The 16,760-nt window shown below is 41.0% G+C and overlaps 1 protein-coding gene and 1 pseudogene across 3 annotated transcripts in view; both read left to right on the top strand.

Moving 5' to 3' along the window:
- Positions 1–16,760, top strand: part of BIN2 (bridging integrator 2) — a 35,965-nt gene that overhangs the window by 4,576 nt on the left and 14,629 nt on the right. For all 3 annotated transcript variants that reach the window (XM_068970663.1, XM_068970664.1, XM_068970665.1), the window contains exons 2-4: positions 2,423–2,503; positions 15,795–15,849; positions 16,146–16,240. In XM_068970663.1, coding sequence (XP_068826764.1) covers positions 2,423–2,503; positions 15,795–15,849; positions 16,146–16,240 — 231 coding nt within the window. The remainder of the gene's footprint in view (positions 1–2,422; positions 2,504–15,794; positions 15,850–16,145; positions 16,241–16,760) is intronic.
- On the top strand, positions 3,321–4,454 carry LOC138077962 (protein DBF4 homolog A pseudogene; annotated as a pseudogene).

Raw genomic sequence — 16,760 nt, forward strand, 5'->3', positions numbered from 1 at the left:
GAATGCCCTGAAAAGGAAGTAAAGACAGGTGTTTATAGGGAATAGAGTGGAACTCAGCACGATGATAGTGGATTTGTATTAACTACTCACCATAGGGCACCACTATGAAAGCAAGTTATGTGTATAATATCATTTAATTCTCCCAACAACTCCAGGAGATATTATTCTTAATGGAGGAAAGGGAGTTCTACAAACTGAGGCTCTAGAGTTTAAGTGATTTGCCCAAAGGCTTATAGCCAGTAAGTAGAAAAGCCAAGATATGGGCATATATCAATTTGGTTCCAGAGACCTTGGTCTTAACTGCCATAGAGAAAGCTCCAGAACCCCAGGATTAAGAGTGGAGACACCTGAGTCAGAGTCTGCATAGAGCTGGCCTCATGCCCAAGACCTGGGCACTCCTTCATATGATTCAGAGTTCTTCACAATGAGACTCCAATCTCCCTTTCTAGTTTCCTTACACAGCACTCCTTGTAACACACTCTAAACCATTCATGCTGAACCATTTCATGAAAACTGCTGTGAATCTGCACACTTCTGTTACTTTGCTGATGTTGTCGTTGCCTGAAATCCTCTTTCTACCCTCACCTTTTTCACTTTATTCCAGTCTAGCAAAATCTTAAATTCAAGGCCCAACCTTTTGGTCCCCTCCTGTGTCAGTCTCACTATCCTTCCTATTATAAGTATTAAGTATCTATTTGCTGGATACTGAAAAATATAAATAAGTAAGGCAAGTGTCCAGTCCTCAAGGAGCTCACAGTTTAGAATCTAGAGACAAAGATAAATGCAAATAATAAAACCGAGAGGAATTCCCTGGTGATCCATGGAAAGCTGGCAACCAAAGATGAACGGTTTGAACAGAGTGCCAATAAATTCCATTAACAACAGGTAATCTGGAGGGTGGGAAAGGGAAGCTTGTAGAAAGAAAGAAGGCATGAGGGCTGAATGGTAGAACAACAGCAGGTTCTGCAAATCAGCAGGCAAGTTAAGCAAGTTAAGTCTCCATCCTTCCACTGAAAGGAGCTTGGGTTCGATCCCTGGTTGAGGAACTAAGATCCCACAAGCCACACAGTGTGACAAAAAAAGAACAACAGTAATAGAAATGTATACAGGTGCAGAAGTTGTAAGTGCTTAGGAGGGACTGATTTACCTTGATTAATGACATGCAATAGATGTGATTAAGTGTCACAAAGAATACAGAGTATGAATTTGGTCATTTTAGATAGTTGCCTGATGATAAGGTAAGAAAGAACATTCCAGAAAGAAGGAATAGCATCTACAACAAGAACAGTACAGCTTATTAGAAAACCAAAAACATGAGTGAGAGAGAGACCTGTAGGAAAAAGGAATAGTGAGAGCTGAGGCTTAATGAAGGGTCAGATCCTAGAGACCCATATGTATGCTAGAGTTACAACTATAACTTGTAGATATGTAATGGACATTTAACTGAAACATTTGTTGAGCAGATGAATGGAGAATCATTAGAAGGTTTTAAGCAGCAACAAGATAGGCCTATTGTCACAGGCCAAAAAAAACAGTGAGGCCCTGGACTAAAGCCATGGCAGTGAGGCTAGAAAACACGGGATGGTTTCCAGAGCTGGACATGGTGAGGGGTTCTGTGAAGGAAGTGAGAGAGAAGTAGTTGAGGGAAACTCCTGAATCTGACTTGGGCCTGGGGGATGGTGGTACCTCTTTCCAAACTGGGGGTTACAGGTAGAAGAGTCAGGGCTTTCTTACTTGTTGTAAGTGAGTGTCCTCTAGGAGAAGAGAAACTGTATCTTTCTCATTTCTGTGTTCTTTGCATCAGCACTGAGACCACTATGATGACTGGTTCTCTGGGTCCCAGGGGAGAGGAGGTAGCTATCGATAGCGTTCACTTCTAGCTGAGTTTCAAATGCATAATGTTAGAGCTTCTCAGTTTTCCTACAAGGGCCTTCAGACAAAAGTCTCCTACCCACCTCTCTGACTTCATCTACCTAAAGGAATCTGCTGCTATGGCTGGAAGAGGGTGTCCCATGTGAGAAAATGTCTTCAAGGGTAAGGCTTAGCTGAGGCTAAGACATGTGCATTTTAGCCATGCACATTTTGCATTCTTCTAATTAATCCTTACTTTAATATAATACTCTCCCCCCATCCCCACAGAAAACCACTCTAAATAACAATTTCATACCTTATTTATTCTGGGCTTTTTATATACTCTAGCACATTGCTGAATACCCCAAATTGAGAGGAACCATAAAACATAACTGAAAAAAAAAAAACATAATTGACTTTTCAGCAACATGCTGTATTTCTAATTCTGTTGGGCTAATATATGTACTTCCCTTTAGTTGAATCTGAGACTCAGAAGCCAGGGTCAAATGAGGCCAACAGATAAGAGAGACTTGACTATAACAGTGTGGACCTCTCTGATTTATATTCCCAGGTACTGCAGAAGTTGGGGAAAACTGTGGAGACCAAAGATGAACGGTTTGAACAAAGTGCCAGTAATTTCCACCAACAACAGGTAACCTGGAGGATGGGAAAGGGAAGCTTGGAGGAAGAAAGAAGACGTGAGGGTTGAGTGGCAGAACAACAGCAGGTTCTGCAGATCAGCAAGCATCCCTTCTAACCCACCTAGCCCAAGGAATCAGGGCCATGGGGTGACCTACCTGCTGCTTATTCTTCCCCTGGGAACCACAGAAAACTACCTTTCTTGTTCCTGCTCACCCTGGTTCGTAAGGGACAGAGAGTGTTTTTTTCTTATGGTGATTCCCGCAGGGTATAGAGACATCACCAGGTCCTTGGACAAAAATCAAAACAAGTGCCTTCCACTTCAGTTTCTGGCGTATTCCTTTCCTCAGGCTGCCTCTCTCCTACCCTAGCATCTTCTCATCACAGTGGCCCTGTGTCATGTTGCCTCTTTGTCCATTACATCTACCTCACCAAAGCCTTTTATTCTAAAATAATACCTCCATCTTTTACCTGTCATTCTCACCAGCAAAACTCCTGCTCTCACTGTTGCTTCTGTCTTCACTGGATGCTATGGGTAATTTTATGTAGAAAGCTTACATTAAAAAAAAGAAGAAAACTTACATTAAGAAGTGGAAAAGAAGGCACTGCAACCAGCTCTGAAAATTCTATAGTGCATATGTGATTTGAATAAGAAAAAATATAATTCATATATAGGAACGTTAAAAAAGAAGAGAAAGTGGGTAACACTTGGTGGCCTATGGATGGGGAGAGGCACCTGGCCAGCCATCGGGCCTTGGGGAGCCGTGCTTCCAGAGCTGCTGGATGTGACACCTTCTCCAGACCCAGCATGTGAGTGCCAGGTGACTGCCATGAACTACAGAGCCATGAAGATCCATAGTGATTCACATTTCCAGGGTGGAGTCCAGGTCAAAACGAAAAAAAGAACAACAGTCTTTGAATTTTCTGAAAACTGATAACAAACCAGAAAAGCAGAAAAAAGCATTTTACACTGACTTACCTTCTGTCACTATATCTGAAAAATTACGAAAGGACAAGATCTGGGAGAGTGAGTTGAAGAATTTCTCAGTAAAGATTTCAGTTACCTAACTTCAAAGAAAAAGTACAGATTTCTCCTTTTAGTAGATGAAAAAACTAGTAATGACTGATTTTATTCCTTCAAATAGATTACCAAATATCATGGAGAGTAAAAATTCTTCATACTGATGACATAAGATACTACATGGAACAAAAGAAAAAAAAAAGTATTTACTCAAGAAATCAAGAACTTCTGTAAGAGATGTAGGGAAAAGAGTAGGAACTGGCCCACAAAAACAAGAACAAGTAGACTCACAAAGCCTTTTTTATAAAGGTAAATGACAGGAGGCACATCTTATAAGTGAGCAACACAGAAACTTTGCACAGAGTAATCACTATCAAGTTGTTGATGATATTGTATCTAAGTTAGTTTTTGACTATAAAAACTGCAAATGTCCCGGAAAAGTCTGAATATAAAGAAAAGCTGGAACTTCAACATACACCTCAGATGGACATCAGGGAAAATAATGTACAGTTACTTGACCAGGGTTTCCTATGTAAAGAAACCCAATAACCAAACAAAACTTTGGGTTTTTTTTCAGAACGTGTTTCTCTACCCTTCTTCTATTGAATTGAAAGGACTTGATGAGAAAACATCTAATAAAGGTTCCATTTATGAAAATGACATAAAATTTTACATATCTACTGTTACATAAAAATGAACAAAAATGCATTCTGGCATTTCTGAATGGAAATGAATTATACATGAAAATGAAGAGCTAAGGGTAGATCACTGTCTGTGTAGGATACACACATGTATACAAGTTTCTAATTTCAACATGGAAAAAACTGCATCTCAACCAAAACAAAAGTTAGATGCTGTGCACTTCCCAGCATAGGATCTGAAGGAAAAGGACCTTCATTCTGTATTTGGTCAAGATTCTTATTTGTTTTCAGTAAATAGTTAAGGGATGTGTGCTCAGTTACTCAGTTGTGTCTGACTCTTTGCAACCCTATGGACATAGCCCACCAGGCTCCTTTGTCCATGGGATTCTCCAGACAAGCATACTGTAATGGTTTGCCATTTACTTCTCTAGGAGAGCTTCTTGACCCAGGGATTGAACCTACATCTCTTAGGTCTCCTGCATTATCAGGTAGGTTCGGGTTTGATCCCTGAGTCAGGAAGATCCCCTGGAGAAGGAAATGGCAACCCACTCCAGTACTACTCTTGCCTGGAAAATTTCATGGATGGAGGAGCCTGGTAGGCTACAGTCCATGGGAATGCAAAGAGTCAGACAAAACTGAGCGACTTCACTTTCTCTCTTTCTTTCTTTTCTTTACCACTAGCACCACCTTAGTTCAGAGAAGGCTCCATCCCAAAGTTCTAGGAATCCAATGAATATGATGTCAAGAATTCAGAGAGCTTACCATCTGGTAAAATCCACTGGAGAATGAAAATATTATAAGGAAGAAATTTTTTTTAAAATCTGGAACCAAATGCAGAGTTTTATAAGAATACTAAACTTCCTACTATGCAAGAAGAAAACAGAATTTGTAGTTCACAAATACAATCTCATGAATTTGAGCAAGCTCTGGGAGATAGTGGAGGACAGAGGAGCCTGGCTTGCTGCAGTCCATGGGGTCGCAACGAAATCAGACACGATTTAGTGACTGAACGACAACAGTACAATCTCTACTGAACTTTTTTCAGACTAGTGAAGAGAAGTCAGAATTCTTAGGTTACACAGGTTACACTGAAAACAATGATATATGTGATGTTTTAGATATTTGGAAAGAGGGAAATTCAAATAATCTGTTGTCAGTGTTTTCTCTTTCGACCTCTACATTTAGTGGCTTTTAGACTTAAAAAAATAAATAACTTTCAGAAATGATGAAAACCAAATTCTTGAAATTTTTATAAGTTTATATAAAAATTCTTAAGGTTTTCTTTCTCCCCCCAAGTTTGTTTATAGAACCAAATAAATAGTAACAATATTTTGTTTGCATTTTTCTGCAGAATTGAATACCTATTATAGAAAATTATAGAATAAATTTGTGGTTCATCTTATTAAAAAGGAGAAAGAGAGAGAAGTGTGTACAGAGATTTATTCTTCTATGGGATATTGACTTTCTGTCTCTGTACCAGGCCTCACATTTATCTGATTTAATTCTGACATCAGTCCTGGAGCATGTGATCTTCTCTTTATAATAGGAGGGAATTATTAACTTAAATGAATATCCAATTGCAATGCAATTCTGACACTAAATACCCAGAGTAAGTCCAAACATTACAGGTTGAGGGCATAGTTCCCCACCAAACTACCTCATTTCAGACACCAGCCACAAAGCTCGAGAGGTCCTAGGCCACTTGCATTTTTGACCAACTGGTTACAAATCTGGAGGTTCTTACCAGCCACTCTCTGTTCGTTTCCAAGGCAAACCATTCAATATTACAGTAATCCAAATCTATGCCCCAACCAGTGATGCTGAAGAAGCTGAAGGTGAACGATTCTGTGAAGACCATCTAGAACTAATACTGAAAAAAGATATCCTTTTCATTATAGGGGCTGGAATGCAAAAGTAAGAAGTCAAGAGATACCTGGAATAACAGGCAAATTTGGCCTTGGAGTACAAAATGAAGTAGGTTAAAGGCTAACAGCACTGGTCATAGCAAACACCTTCTTCCAACATAACAAGAGAAGACTCAACACATGTACATTACCAGCTGGTCAATACCAAAATTAGACTGATTATATTCTTTGCAGCCAAAGATGGAGAAGCTCTATACAGTCAGCATAAACAAGTCTGGGAGCCGACTGTGCCTCAGATCATGAACTCCTTATTGCCAAATTCAGACTGAAATGGAAGAAAGTAGGGAAAACCACTAGACCATTCATGTATGACCTAAATCAAATCCCTTACTATTATACAGTAGAAGTGACAGATAGATTCAAGGGATTAGATCTGATAGAGTGCCTGAAGAATTATGGATGGTGGTTCGTGACACTGTACAGGAGGCAGTGATCAAGACCATCCCCAAGAAAAAGAAATGCAAAAAGGCAAAATGGTTGTCTGAGGAGGTCTTAAAAATAACTGAGAAAAGAGAAGCTCAAGGGAATGAAGAAAAGGAAAGATATACCCATTTGAATGCAAAATTCCAAAGAATAGCAAGGAGAAATAAGAAAGCCTTCCTCAGTGATCAATGCAAAGAAATGGAGGAAAGCAATAGAATGGGAAAGACTAGAGATCTCTTCAAGAAAATTAGAGATACCAAGGGAACATTTCATGCAAGTGAAAAGTGAAGTCGCTCAGTTGTGTCCGACTCTTAGCGACCCCATGGACTGTAGCCCACCAGGCTTCTCCATCCATGGAATTTTCCAGGCATGAGTGCTGGAGTAGGTTGCCATTTCCTTCTCCAGAGGATCTTCCTGACCCAGGGATTGAACCCTGGTCTCCCGCATTGCAGGCAGATGCTTTACCATCTGAGCCACCAGGGAAAAGATGGGCACAATTAAGGACAGAAATGGTATGGACCTAACAGAAGCAAAAGATGTTAAGAAGAGGTGGCAAGAATACACAGAGCTATACAAAAAAGATCTTCATGACCCAGATAACCATGAGGGTGTGATCACTCACCTAGAGCCAAACATCCTGGAATGTGAAGTCGAGTGGGCCTTAGGAAGCATCGCTACGAACAAAGCTAGTGGAGGTGATGGAATTCCAGTTGAGCTATTTCAAATCCTAAAAGATGATGCTGTGAAAGTGCTGCACTCAATATGCCAGCAAATCTGGAAAACTCAGCAATGTCCACAGACTGGAAAAGGTTAGTTTTCATTCCAACCCCAAAGAAAGGCAATGCCAAAGAATGTTCAAACTACCCCACAATTGCGCTCATCTCAGAGGCTAGCAAAGTAAAGCTCAGAATTCTCCAAGCCAGGCTTTAACAGTACATGAACTGTGAACTTCCAGATGTTCAAGCTGGATTTAGAAAAGGCAGAGGAACCGGAGATCAAATTGCCAACATCTGTTGGTTCATTGAAAAAAGCAAGAGAGTTCCAGAAAAACATCTACTTCTGCTTTATTGACTGTGCCAAAGCCTTTGACTGTGTGGATCACAACAAACTATGGAAAATTCTTGAAGAGATAGGAATTCCAGACCACTTGACCTGCCTCATGAGGAATCTGTATGCAGGTCAAGAAGCAACAGTTAGAACTGACATGAAACAACAGACTGGTTCCAAATCAGGAAAGGAGTAGGTCAAGGCTATATATTGTCACCCTGCTTATTTAATTTATATGCAGAGTATATTATGCAAAATGCCACACTGGATGAAGCACAAGCTGGAATCAAGATTGCCGGGAGAAATATCAATAACCTCTATATGCAGATGACACCACCCTTTTGGCAGAAAGTGAAGAACTAAACAGCCTCTTGATGACAGTGAAAGAGGAGAGTGAAAAACTTGGCTTAAAACTCAACATTCAGTAAACTATGATCATGGCATTCAGTCCCATCACTTCATGGCAGATAGATGGGGAAATAATGGAAACAGTGGCTGACTTTATTTTTTTGGGCTCCAAAATCACTGCTGATGGTGACTGCAGTGATGACATTAAAAGACCTTTGCTCCTTGGAAGAAAATCTATGACCAACCTAGACAGCATATTCAAAAGCAGAGATATTACTTTGCCAACAAAGGTCCATCTAGCCAAAGCTATGGTTTTTCCAGTAGTCATGTATGGATATGAGAGTTGGACTGTGAAGAAGGCTGAGCACCAAAGAATTGATGCTTTTGAACTGTGGTGTTGGAGAAGACTCTTGAGAGTCCCTTGGACTTCAAGGAGATCCAACCAGTTTATCCTAAAGGAAATCAGTCCTGAATATTCATTGGAAGGACTGATGCTGAAGCTGAAACTCCAATATTTTGGCCACTTGATGGGAAGAGCTGATTTATTTGAAAAGACCCTGATGCTGGGAAAGATTGAAGGCTGGAGGAAAAGGGGACAACAGAGGATGAGATGGTTGGATGGCATCACCAACTCAATGGACATGAGTTTGAGTAAGCTCCAGGAGTTGGCAATGGACAGGGAAGCCTGGCGTGCTACAATCCATGGGGTCAAAGAGTTGGACATGACTGAGAGACTGAACTGACTGGCCACTCAGCTTCCATAATTCACTAGAATGACTCACAGAACTCAGGAAAGTGCTCTAGTTACAGTTACAGTTTTATTATAAAGGGTACAAACCAGGACCAGCCAAATGAAGAGACACACAAGGGGAGGTCTGGGATGATCCCAAGCATGAAGCTTCTATGTTCTGAAGACATGTTACTTTCCCAGCATGTTGATATAGGATTACCAACCAGGGAAGCTTACCTAAATTTAAGATGTCTAGAGTTTTTATTGTGATTTCATTACATAGCGAATCATAGGCCATGTGATTGAACTTGATCTCTAACTTTCTTCCTCTCCTTTCCCCTGGAGGTCATGCTGATATCACCTATCTGAAAGCCCCAACCCCCTAATCACATGGTTCACATTTCTGGTCTGACCAGCCACCATCCTGAGTCATTTATTTAGCATAAACTTAGGTATGATCTGAGAGATCCACTGTGAATATCTTGGAAGTAACTTGGAAAATCCCAAGAATTTAGAAGTTACTTCTCAGAAACCAGGGCCAAAGACCAGTCAAATTCTTTATTGTCCTATATCAGTTAACTGAATTATATGGAAAATAATTCTTTAAAATTAATTTAAAAGCATATTAGCTATAATCTAATTCAGTTGTTGACTGTGCCAGAATCATTTGAGAAATGTTTTTAAATACAATATCTCCAGTAGTAGAGCTTGGGAATCTGTATTTTTCAACTTGTTTTAATGGAAGATTTCAGATATATACTAAGAAAAACCTGTTTCTTGTTTCATCTTGATACAGATGAAATCTTGATAACAGATGAAATCTTGTTTCATCTGTATCTCCACCCACTTTCCCCATCCTTGATCATTTTGAAGCAAATTCTAGATATTTTATCTATAAAAATTTTATTATCAGTCTCTAAAGATAAGGACACTTAAAATTTCACCACAAAATCATTATCACACCTAAAAATATTTTTTATAAAACATTTACTCAAAAAAAACAACAAACATTTACTCATCACAGCAATGAGTTTTTAAAATTTTTTTGAGATATTTAAATTATAAATATCAAGAGGAAATCCCTGATAGTCCAGTGTCCTCAGAGCCAAAGGCCCAGGTTCAAGCCCTAGTTGGGGAACTAAAATCCCACAAACCACATGGCCAAAAAAATAGTATATTAAGAAACAAAAATAATAATAATAATGGTTTCACACCATCCCATGCTACAACTACTGTTTTTTTATACTTACAATTACTTCGCTGTGTATGTGTATGATCTCACAACAATCAGTTTACAAAAGTGTTATTATTCCATTCATTGGTTTTATAACTTACTTTTTTCACTTTACAAATATCTTTCAAGATAGTTCGGGTTACGTATCTGGCTTAAAACATATTTTAGCAGTATCTTAAAAACATCTAAAAAATAGCAGTAATTTCTTAATATCATAAAATATGCAGTGTTCACACTCCTTGATTTGTGTCACTTTTAAAAATAATTTGTTTAAATCAGCAATTTATTGACATATTTAATAAATCTCTTAATCTGTAGGTTTCTCTCCTTTTTGCAGTTTATTTATGGATGATAGCTTCCCTAGTGGCTCAGATGGTAAAGCGTCTGCCTGCAATGCGAGAGACCCGGGTTCGATCCCTGGGTTAGGAAGATCCCTGGAGAAGGAAATGGCAACCCACTCCAGTATCCTTGCCTGGAGAATCCCATGGACAGAGGAGCCTGGTAGGCTACAGCCCACAGGGCCGCAGAAAGTTGGACACGACTGAGCGACTTCACTTCATGGATAATACTGGGTTGTTTTTCCTGCAGTTTCTAAATTTTGCTGATTGAATCTCCCTGATACTGTTTAACAGGTTACTCTCTCTCTCTTGTATTTTCTGTAAATTAATAGTTAGATTTAGAGAGTTGATGAGATTCAGATTTTTGTTTTTGTTTGTTTTGGAAGCAAGAATACTTGATATTATAGGTGTTACATTCTTCCACTGGAGACACATAGAGTGTGATTATCTCCTTTTTTGTGTGATATTAACAGCCATAGGTGATCATTAACTAGAGTATCTGTTTTACATTAAGCTTCCTAAGTGATTATGATGCTGCAGTGGGAGAACAGCTTTTGGCCACCACCAATCTAGTTTAAAAAGCTTCCCTGGTGGCTCAGACGGTAAAGCGTCTGCCTGCAATGCGAGAGACCCGGGTTCGATCCCTGGGTCGGGAAGATCCCTGGAGATGGAAATGGCAACCCACTCCAGTACCCTTGCCTGGAGAATCCATGGACAGAAGAGCCTGGTAGGCCACAGCCCATGGGGTCCAGAGAGTCAGACATGACTGAGCGACTTCACTTTCACTTTCAATCTAGTCTAACTCCATCAAGGGGAAATAGGATCTGATTGAGAGGGAAGTAATTTAATCAAAGTAACATAACTTAAGAGCTGCAGAGCTAGGATTCAAACTTAAAGCCTTTACTTTTCTCCCCCGTACCTCACATGGAGGCCTCCCTGGGCCTCTTCTCAACTCCAGCTGCTGCTCTACTTCCAACTCCAAGACAGGAAGCATACTTTGAAAGGTTTCTGACTCTTGGCCCATCTGGCCCGCAGTTCTTTCTCTGCCTTATAGGGTCGACCTGGAATGGTAGACGTGTGGGTAGAAAAGGCAGGAGATGAAGGAATAGCCATCAAGAAGAATAAGAGGATCAGATGGGACAACCCTCTCAGTATTCCCTGTGTGAGCCCCCCAACTAACTGTCACTTGAGTGAGGAAATACATTTGAGAGATGAAATGGAGTTAGATTAGGAATAAGGGAAAACATTTCTCCTGAGAGAATGATGCACCTAGGTAACTGGTGTTTGAATATGCTTGGAAAGTTTAAGTAACAACCATTTCATAGGTACTTGCTACATAGAAACAATACAGCACCCCTGTTCTCAAGGCTTTCACAGTTTAGGAAGAAAAACAGTGAATATACAGTCGGGTCTGAAGCTGGACTTGGGTGTCTAAAATGAACAGGAGGAAAAAGGACAAGGTTAAGGTAGTTGGGCTTCCCTGATAGCTCAGTTGGTAAAGAATCTGCCTGCAATGTGGGAGACCTGGGTTCAATCCCTGGGTTGGGAAGATCCCCTGCAGAAGGGAAAGGCTACCTACTCCAGTATTCTGGCCTGGAGAATTCCATGGACTGTATAGTCCATGGGATTGCAAAGAGTCGGACACTACTGAGCAACTTTCACTTTCAAGGAAATTGAAAGTGAGTGAAGTTTTCCAGAAGTTGGACCAGCTGGTCATGTGCCCTACCTTTCACCTGCAACCAGTTTATAGGTGGACTTTTTATTAATAAATAAATATTACTCCCAAACTACCCAGCCAGATTTCAAGGCTTTGACACTTGCCTAGGTGCTTCATCAAATTTTCATAAGTAATTTTTCTTTGAGGACTCTGCTTATTTCCCCCTTTCCCTTTCCTCAAAGTGTATTATATAGGAAGAATTATTTTCCTCAAGCAGCATTTTCATCCCTTATTTCTGGTAGTGACAGCTGCTTCCAATTCATTGCCTTTAAAATCACATCTAGGGACTTCCCTGGTGGTCCAATAGTTAAGAATCCACCTGCCAATGCAGGGGACACAGGTTTGATTCCTGATCCGGGAAGATCCCACAGGCCGCTGGGCAACTAAGCCCATGCACCCCCAACTACTGAGCCCACATGCCTAGAGCCCATGTTCCGCAAGAAGAGAAGCCACTGCATTGAGAAGCCTGAGCAACACAGCCAGAGAGTAGTCCCTGCTCATTGCAACTAGAGGAAGCCCGCCCACAGCAGAGAAGACCCAGCCAAAAATAAATAAATAAATTTAAAATCACCATCTAACAATCTAGTTTCATCTTTCCCTCCTGGACCTCTATTAGATCAAGAACTGTCAACACTTGCTCAGGATTGGTCATGCCCTTATTTTGCTGAGTGTTTGTGTTTCTCTGAGTCCGTTTTTCTCTAGCAAGTTAGGAACCCCAGGATGGACTTCTCCATCCTCAGAACCCCAGTCTATTAGGACACAGCTCTGTCTACCTGAGTGCTTAGCACAAGCTTCCAGAGTGAGGGCTGGGACTGTTTGTTTCAGGGATGGGAAGGATGAACTCAGACTCTATGATGCCATCAAGAATTTTGCAAAGATTTAGAGCCTGGGAAAGATTGAAGGCTGGAGGAGAAGGGGACGACAGAGGATGAGATGGTTGGATGGCGTCACCAACTCAATGGACATGAGTTTGAGTAAACTCCAGGAGTTGGTGATGGGCAGGGAGGCCGGCGTGCTGCAGTCCATGGGTTCGCAAAGAGTTGGACACGACTGAGCAATTGAACTGAACTGAGAGAGCAGAAGTGATAAAATTATAATATTTAGAGCCAGAATTAACATTTAGAGCTGGGCTTAGTTGATATTTATAGATGAGGAAATTAAAGCCAGAGAAGTAGAATAGCTTGCTAGTTGGTGGCAGAAACAAGTTTTTGACTTACAGACAAGTGGGAGGCTAAGACTGTCAGAGCCCCATCTGTCCGGAGATAAAAAAGATGCTGGGATTATTCAGCCTGCAGATATTATTTCAGGTCAAAGAAAGAAAATGACGCTGGTCCTGTCCCACATCTCTAGCACCCACTACCACCACTGCACATCCTCTCTGTCTGTCTGTCTCTCTCTCTCTTCATCTCCCCAACGGAAAGAGCAGGAGCATACAGGAAGAACTCTGACCAAGACACTTGATCTAAAACACAGAAATGGAGTTGGGCTTTTGTGAAGTGCAGTGGAGGGTAGAAGCATTCTGGTCTTAAGGACAATGGTATAAATAGTACCCTTGGTTTTGAATAGTGTACATATAACCTGCATCATCATACATGGTAGCCTTGATTACTGATCTGGCTTTTCAGGCCATATAATATCTAATGGGATAAAAAATTAAGAACTTCATTTGTAGAAATTATGCAAGATAGTTTAACAGTTTTTATTACTTACGTTTGTATTCTGAAGACCAAATCTTCATGGTGAAGTAAAAAGTTGAGTCCATGTTATTTCCTTTCAAAAAAGAAATTAAAATCCTTGTTAACTTACATAATCCCTCAAACTCTTTCAAAGCATGGTTATCACATTTTCAAAACTCTCAAAGTTATACCCACCTACCATATCCATGTTTAAAACATATTATGTACGTCTTAGACTGTTTAAACTTTCTTCTGTGAATGACAAAGCAAAGAGGAAGTGAGATATCTTTCCTGGTGAATGCTGTTTCTGAATTTTGTTAGCTGAATCTGTCTATTATGCTATTAAAATCTGTCTCTATCACTTTCTCAAGGTCACCCGTGACCTCCAATTACCAGGCTCAATGATTTCCTGATTCTTCATGCATTCTGACCTCCCTGTTGCATCTTACCCTTCTTCTGTCAGGATGTTCCTTTGATCCTTGTTTGCTGTGCCACACATACGATCCCAGTTCTTCTCCCACCCATCTGATGGCACCTCAGATTCCCTTGAGACTATCTGTCTTTGTGTCCCTTGAGCCCTGGCATGCAGCCCTTGAAAAAGACTTTTAGCCTGAGGTATGGTCAAGAGTTTGAACTGGCTTAGAGGTGAGCTCTGGAGGCAAGAAGATGGATGCTAATCATCTAGCTTCCTTTGTTTACTTGACCAAGTAGACCTAGTTTTTCTGCTGCTGAAATTAAGTAATAATGATTTTTCTCACAAACAGTTCCACAGTTTAAACTTTTAAATTATGAGATAGAATTTTGTGAGTTTTCAGCTTTTTTCTCATAAATTTTTCATACTCTTGGTATACTCAACAGCCTACCTATAATGAACATAAGCGAATAAAACAAGCAAACATGTTCACAAGTATTTTTATGATGTACGGCAAAATGCCTCTTAGCTCAGATCATCTGAACGGAGGATCACTGCTCGGGTCTGCAGGCCTGGCCCTGTTGGATACCCTTGATGTGGGCTGTCCATCTAGTCCCACACTCCAAATGTTGGGAGTGTCAGTCTCCAAAAGGCTGATGGCCTGGGGTCAAAACTCCTCACTCAATTCCTAGAAACTAGAATTCACACAGAGGAAGGAGTCCAGATACAAAGGGTCTTAGACAACACCATGAGGAACAATTGAGGAGGCCTGTGAAAAAGAAGACCTTGTGAAATATGTCTTCAAAGCTGCGTGCAAGAGAGACTAGTTTGCTCTGAACACAGAAGGCCAACCTAGGACCAGTGGGCAGAAGTTCTAAGAGAGCTATTAAAAAATGAAGTGCAGGGGTGGTGGGGGGTGGGGGGTGGGGGTAGGGGAGCAAAAAAAAATGAAGTGCAAACACAACCTTGTAAATCAACCTTACTCCAATAAAAATTAATTTAAAAAAGAACAACTATACATTGGTGAGTGGTAAACAGTCCACCTGCCAGTGCAGGAGATGTACGAGATGCAAGTTTGATCTCTGGGTAGGGAAGATCTCCCGGAGAAGGAAATGGCAACCCACTCCAATATTCTTGCCTGGGAAATCCCATGGACAGAGGAGCCTGCTGGGCTACAGTCCATGGGGTCACAAAGAGTCGGACACGACTGAGCAACTGAGCACACATGCACACACACTGGTCAAAATCTTCCTGGAGGTGACACAGTTTAGTCTCATGACAGTCAACCTAAAGTTTCATAAGACCTACATAAAATTACACCTGGTAAAGAGTGTTGTTGATTAAAACATAAATACCAAAAGAAAAAAGGAAGTTCAGGGAAGCACAGGAATGGCCTGTGTCTGAGTACAAAGAAAGAAGGGAGCCTGGTGTCTGCAGAAAATGGTAGCTGTTTATCTACTCAGAGAGGTCAGGGTCAGCCAGAGGGTCACATAGATAGCTTCACATAGGATCCTTAAATTCCAAGGGTCTATTAGGTGGGGGTTCTCGTTCACTGGGGAGAACAAACCAAGGAAAAAAGACGTGCCAGTGCAGTGGGAGCAATTTCGCAACTTAAAATTTTATCCCAAAGGAGACAACCTACAACTTCTTGGTAAAGAGAATAGAAGCTGATATATAACATTTGCAGATGTTTGGAGAAATTCCAGGACTGATTTCTGCTTTTAACCTACTTTTCAACCTTGACACCTAGAGACATATCTCTTTAGTCATTAGAGGCACTTCTCCCTTTCAGGCAGAAGGTCATAAGCTATACAAGGACCTGAAGAACTTCCTCAGTGCAGTCAAAGGTGAGTATCAGGGAGCGCAGGGGGATCCAGATGGTGTTTATGCAGCTACTAAGAAGTCTGGGGGATAGGGAGAAAACCAGCCATACTCAGGCTTTTCATCACTTAACCTGTGCCTGACCCCTGGAACTTTGTGGACCAACGAAGAGTAACTTTTCCTATCCAACCCCACCCAGCTTCCCTCAGTGATAGCCCAAACCTACGGAATTTGCCCTTTTGGATTAGCCCCATTGATTCGCCTGTCACCTATATGATTATGTCAGACTACCTTATGGTAGCACTGAGTTCTCTCCTTTCAGTGATGCATGAAAGTTCAAAGAGAGTGTCAGAAACCCTGCAGGAGATCTACAGCAGCAAGTGGGACGGTCATGAGGAGCTGAAGGCCATCGTGGCGGTAAGAGTATGCTGGGCTTTACAGCTCTTCCACAGTCACCCTACCCTCATCTCAGCCTCCTCCCAGCTTCTCTGTCCAAGCAAACAGGAGAACAAAGGAGCCAGTTCACACTGTTCGTTTGTATAGCCCTGATCACAGGTGGTAGGAAGGAGCTGTAACTGTGAAGGTAAAAGCAAGTTTTCCCTAATCCGTGGATTCCTCTCTTTTTTATCCTTTTCCTCTCTTGAAAACCTTGGAAAGTTTTACCTACACAAAACCCAGTTTGTTGGTTTTGAAAACTAACTTTATGCAGTCATTTGCTCCCATACTTCCCTATCCTTCAAACTCTAGAGTCCAAGACTGTTCTTAATCCCTAGAATGTGTGTCCATTCTCTTACAGGGCAGTTCCCGAGGAAGAGCTGTTTCTTCATCTGACTTTTCCCCAGAGTTCAGAATGCTCTTTTGACAATATTGGTGCTCTCAAAGGAAGTTTGTTGCGGGAAGAATTGGGATATTTCCCTGGGATGAAGTTGCTGTTGAG

This window comes from Capricornis sumatraensis, chromosome 4, assembly GCF_032405125.1.
Source record: "Capricornis sumatraensis isolate serow.1 chromosome 4, serow.2, whole genome shotgun sequence".
Lineage (NCBI taxonomy): Eukaryota > Metazoa > Chordata > Mammalia > Artiodactyla > Bovidae > Capricornis > Capricornis sumatraensis.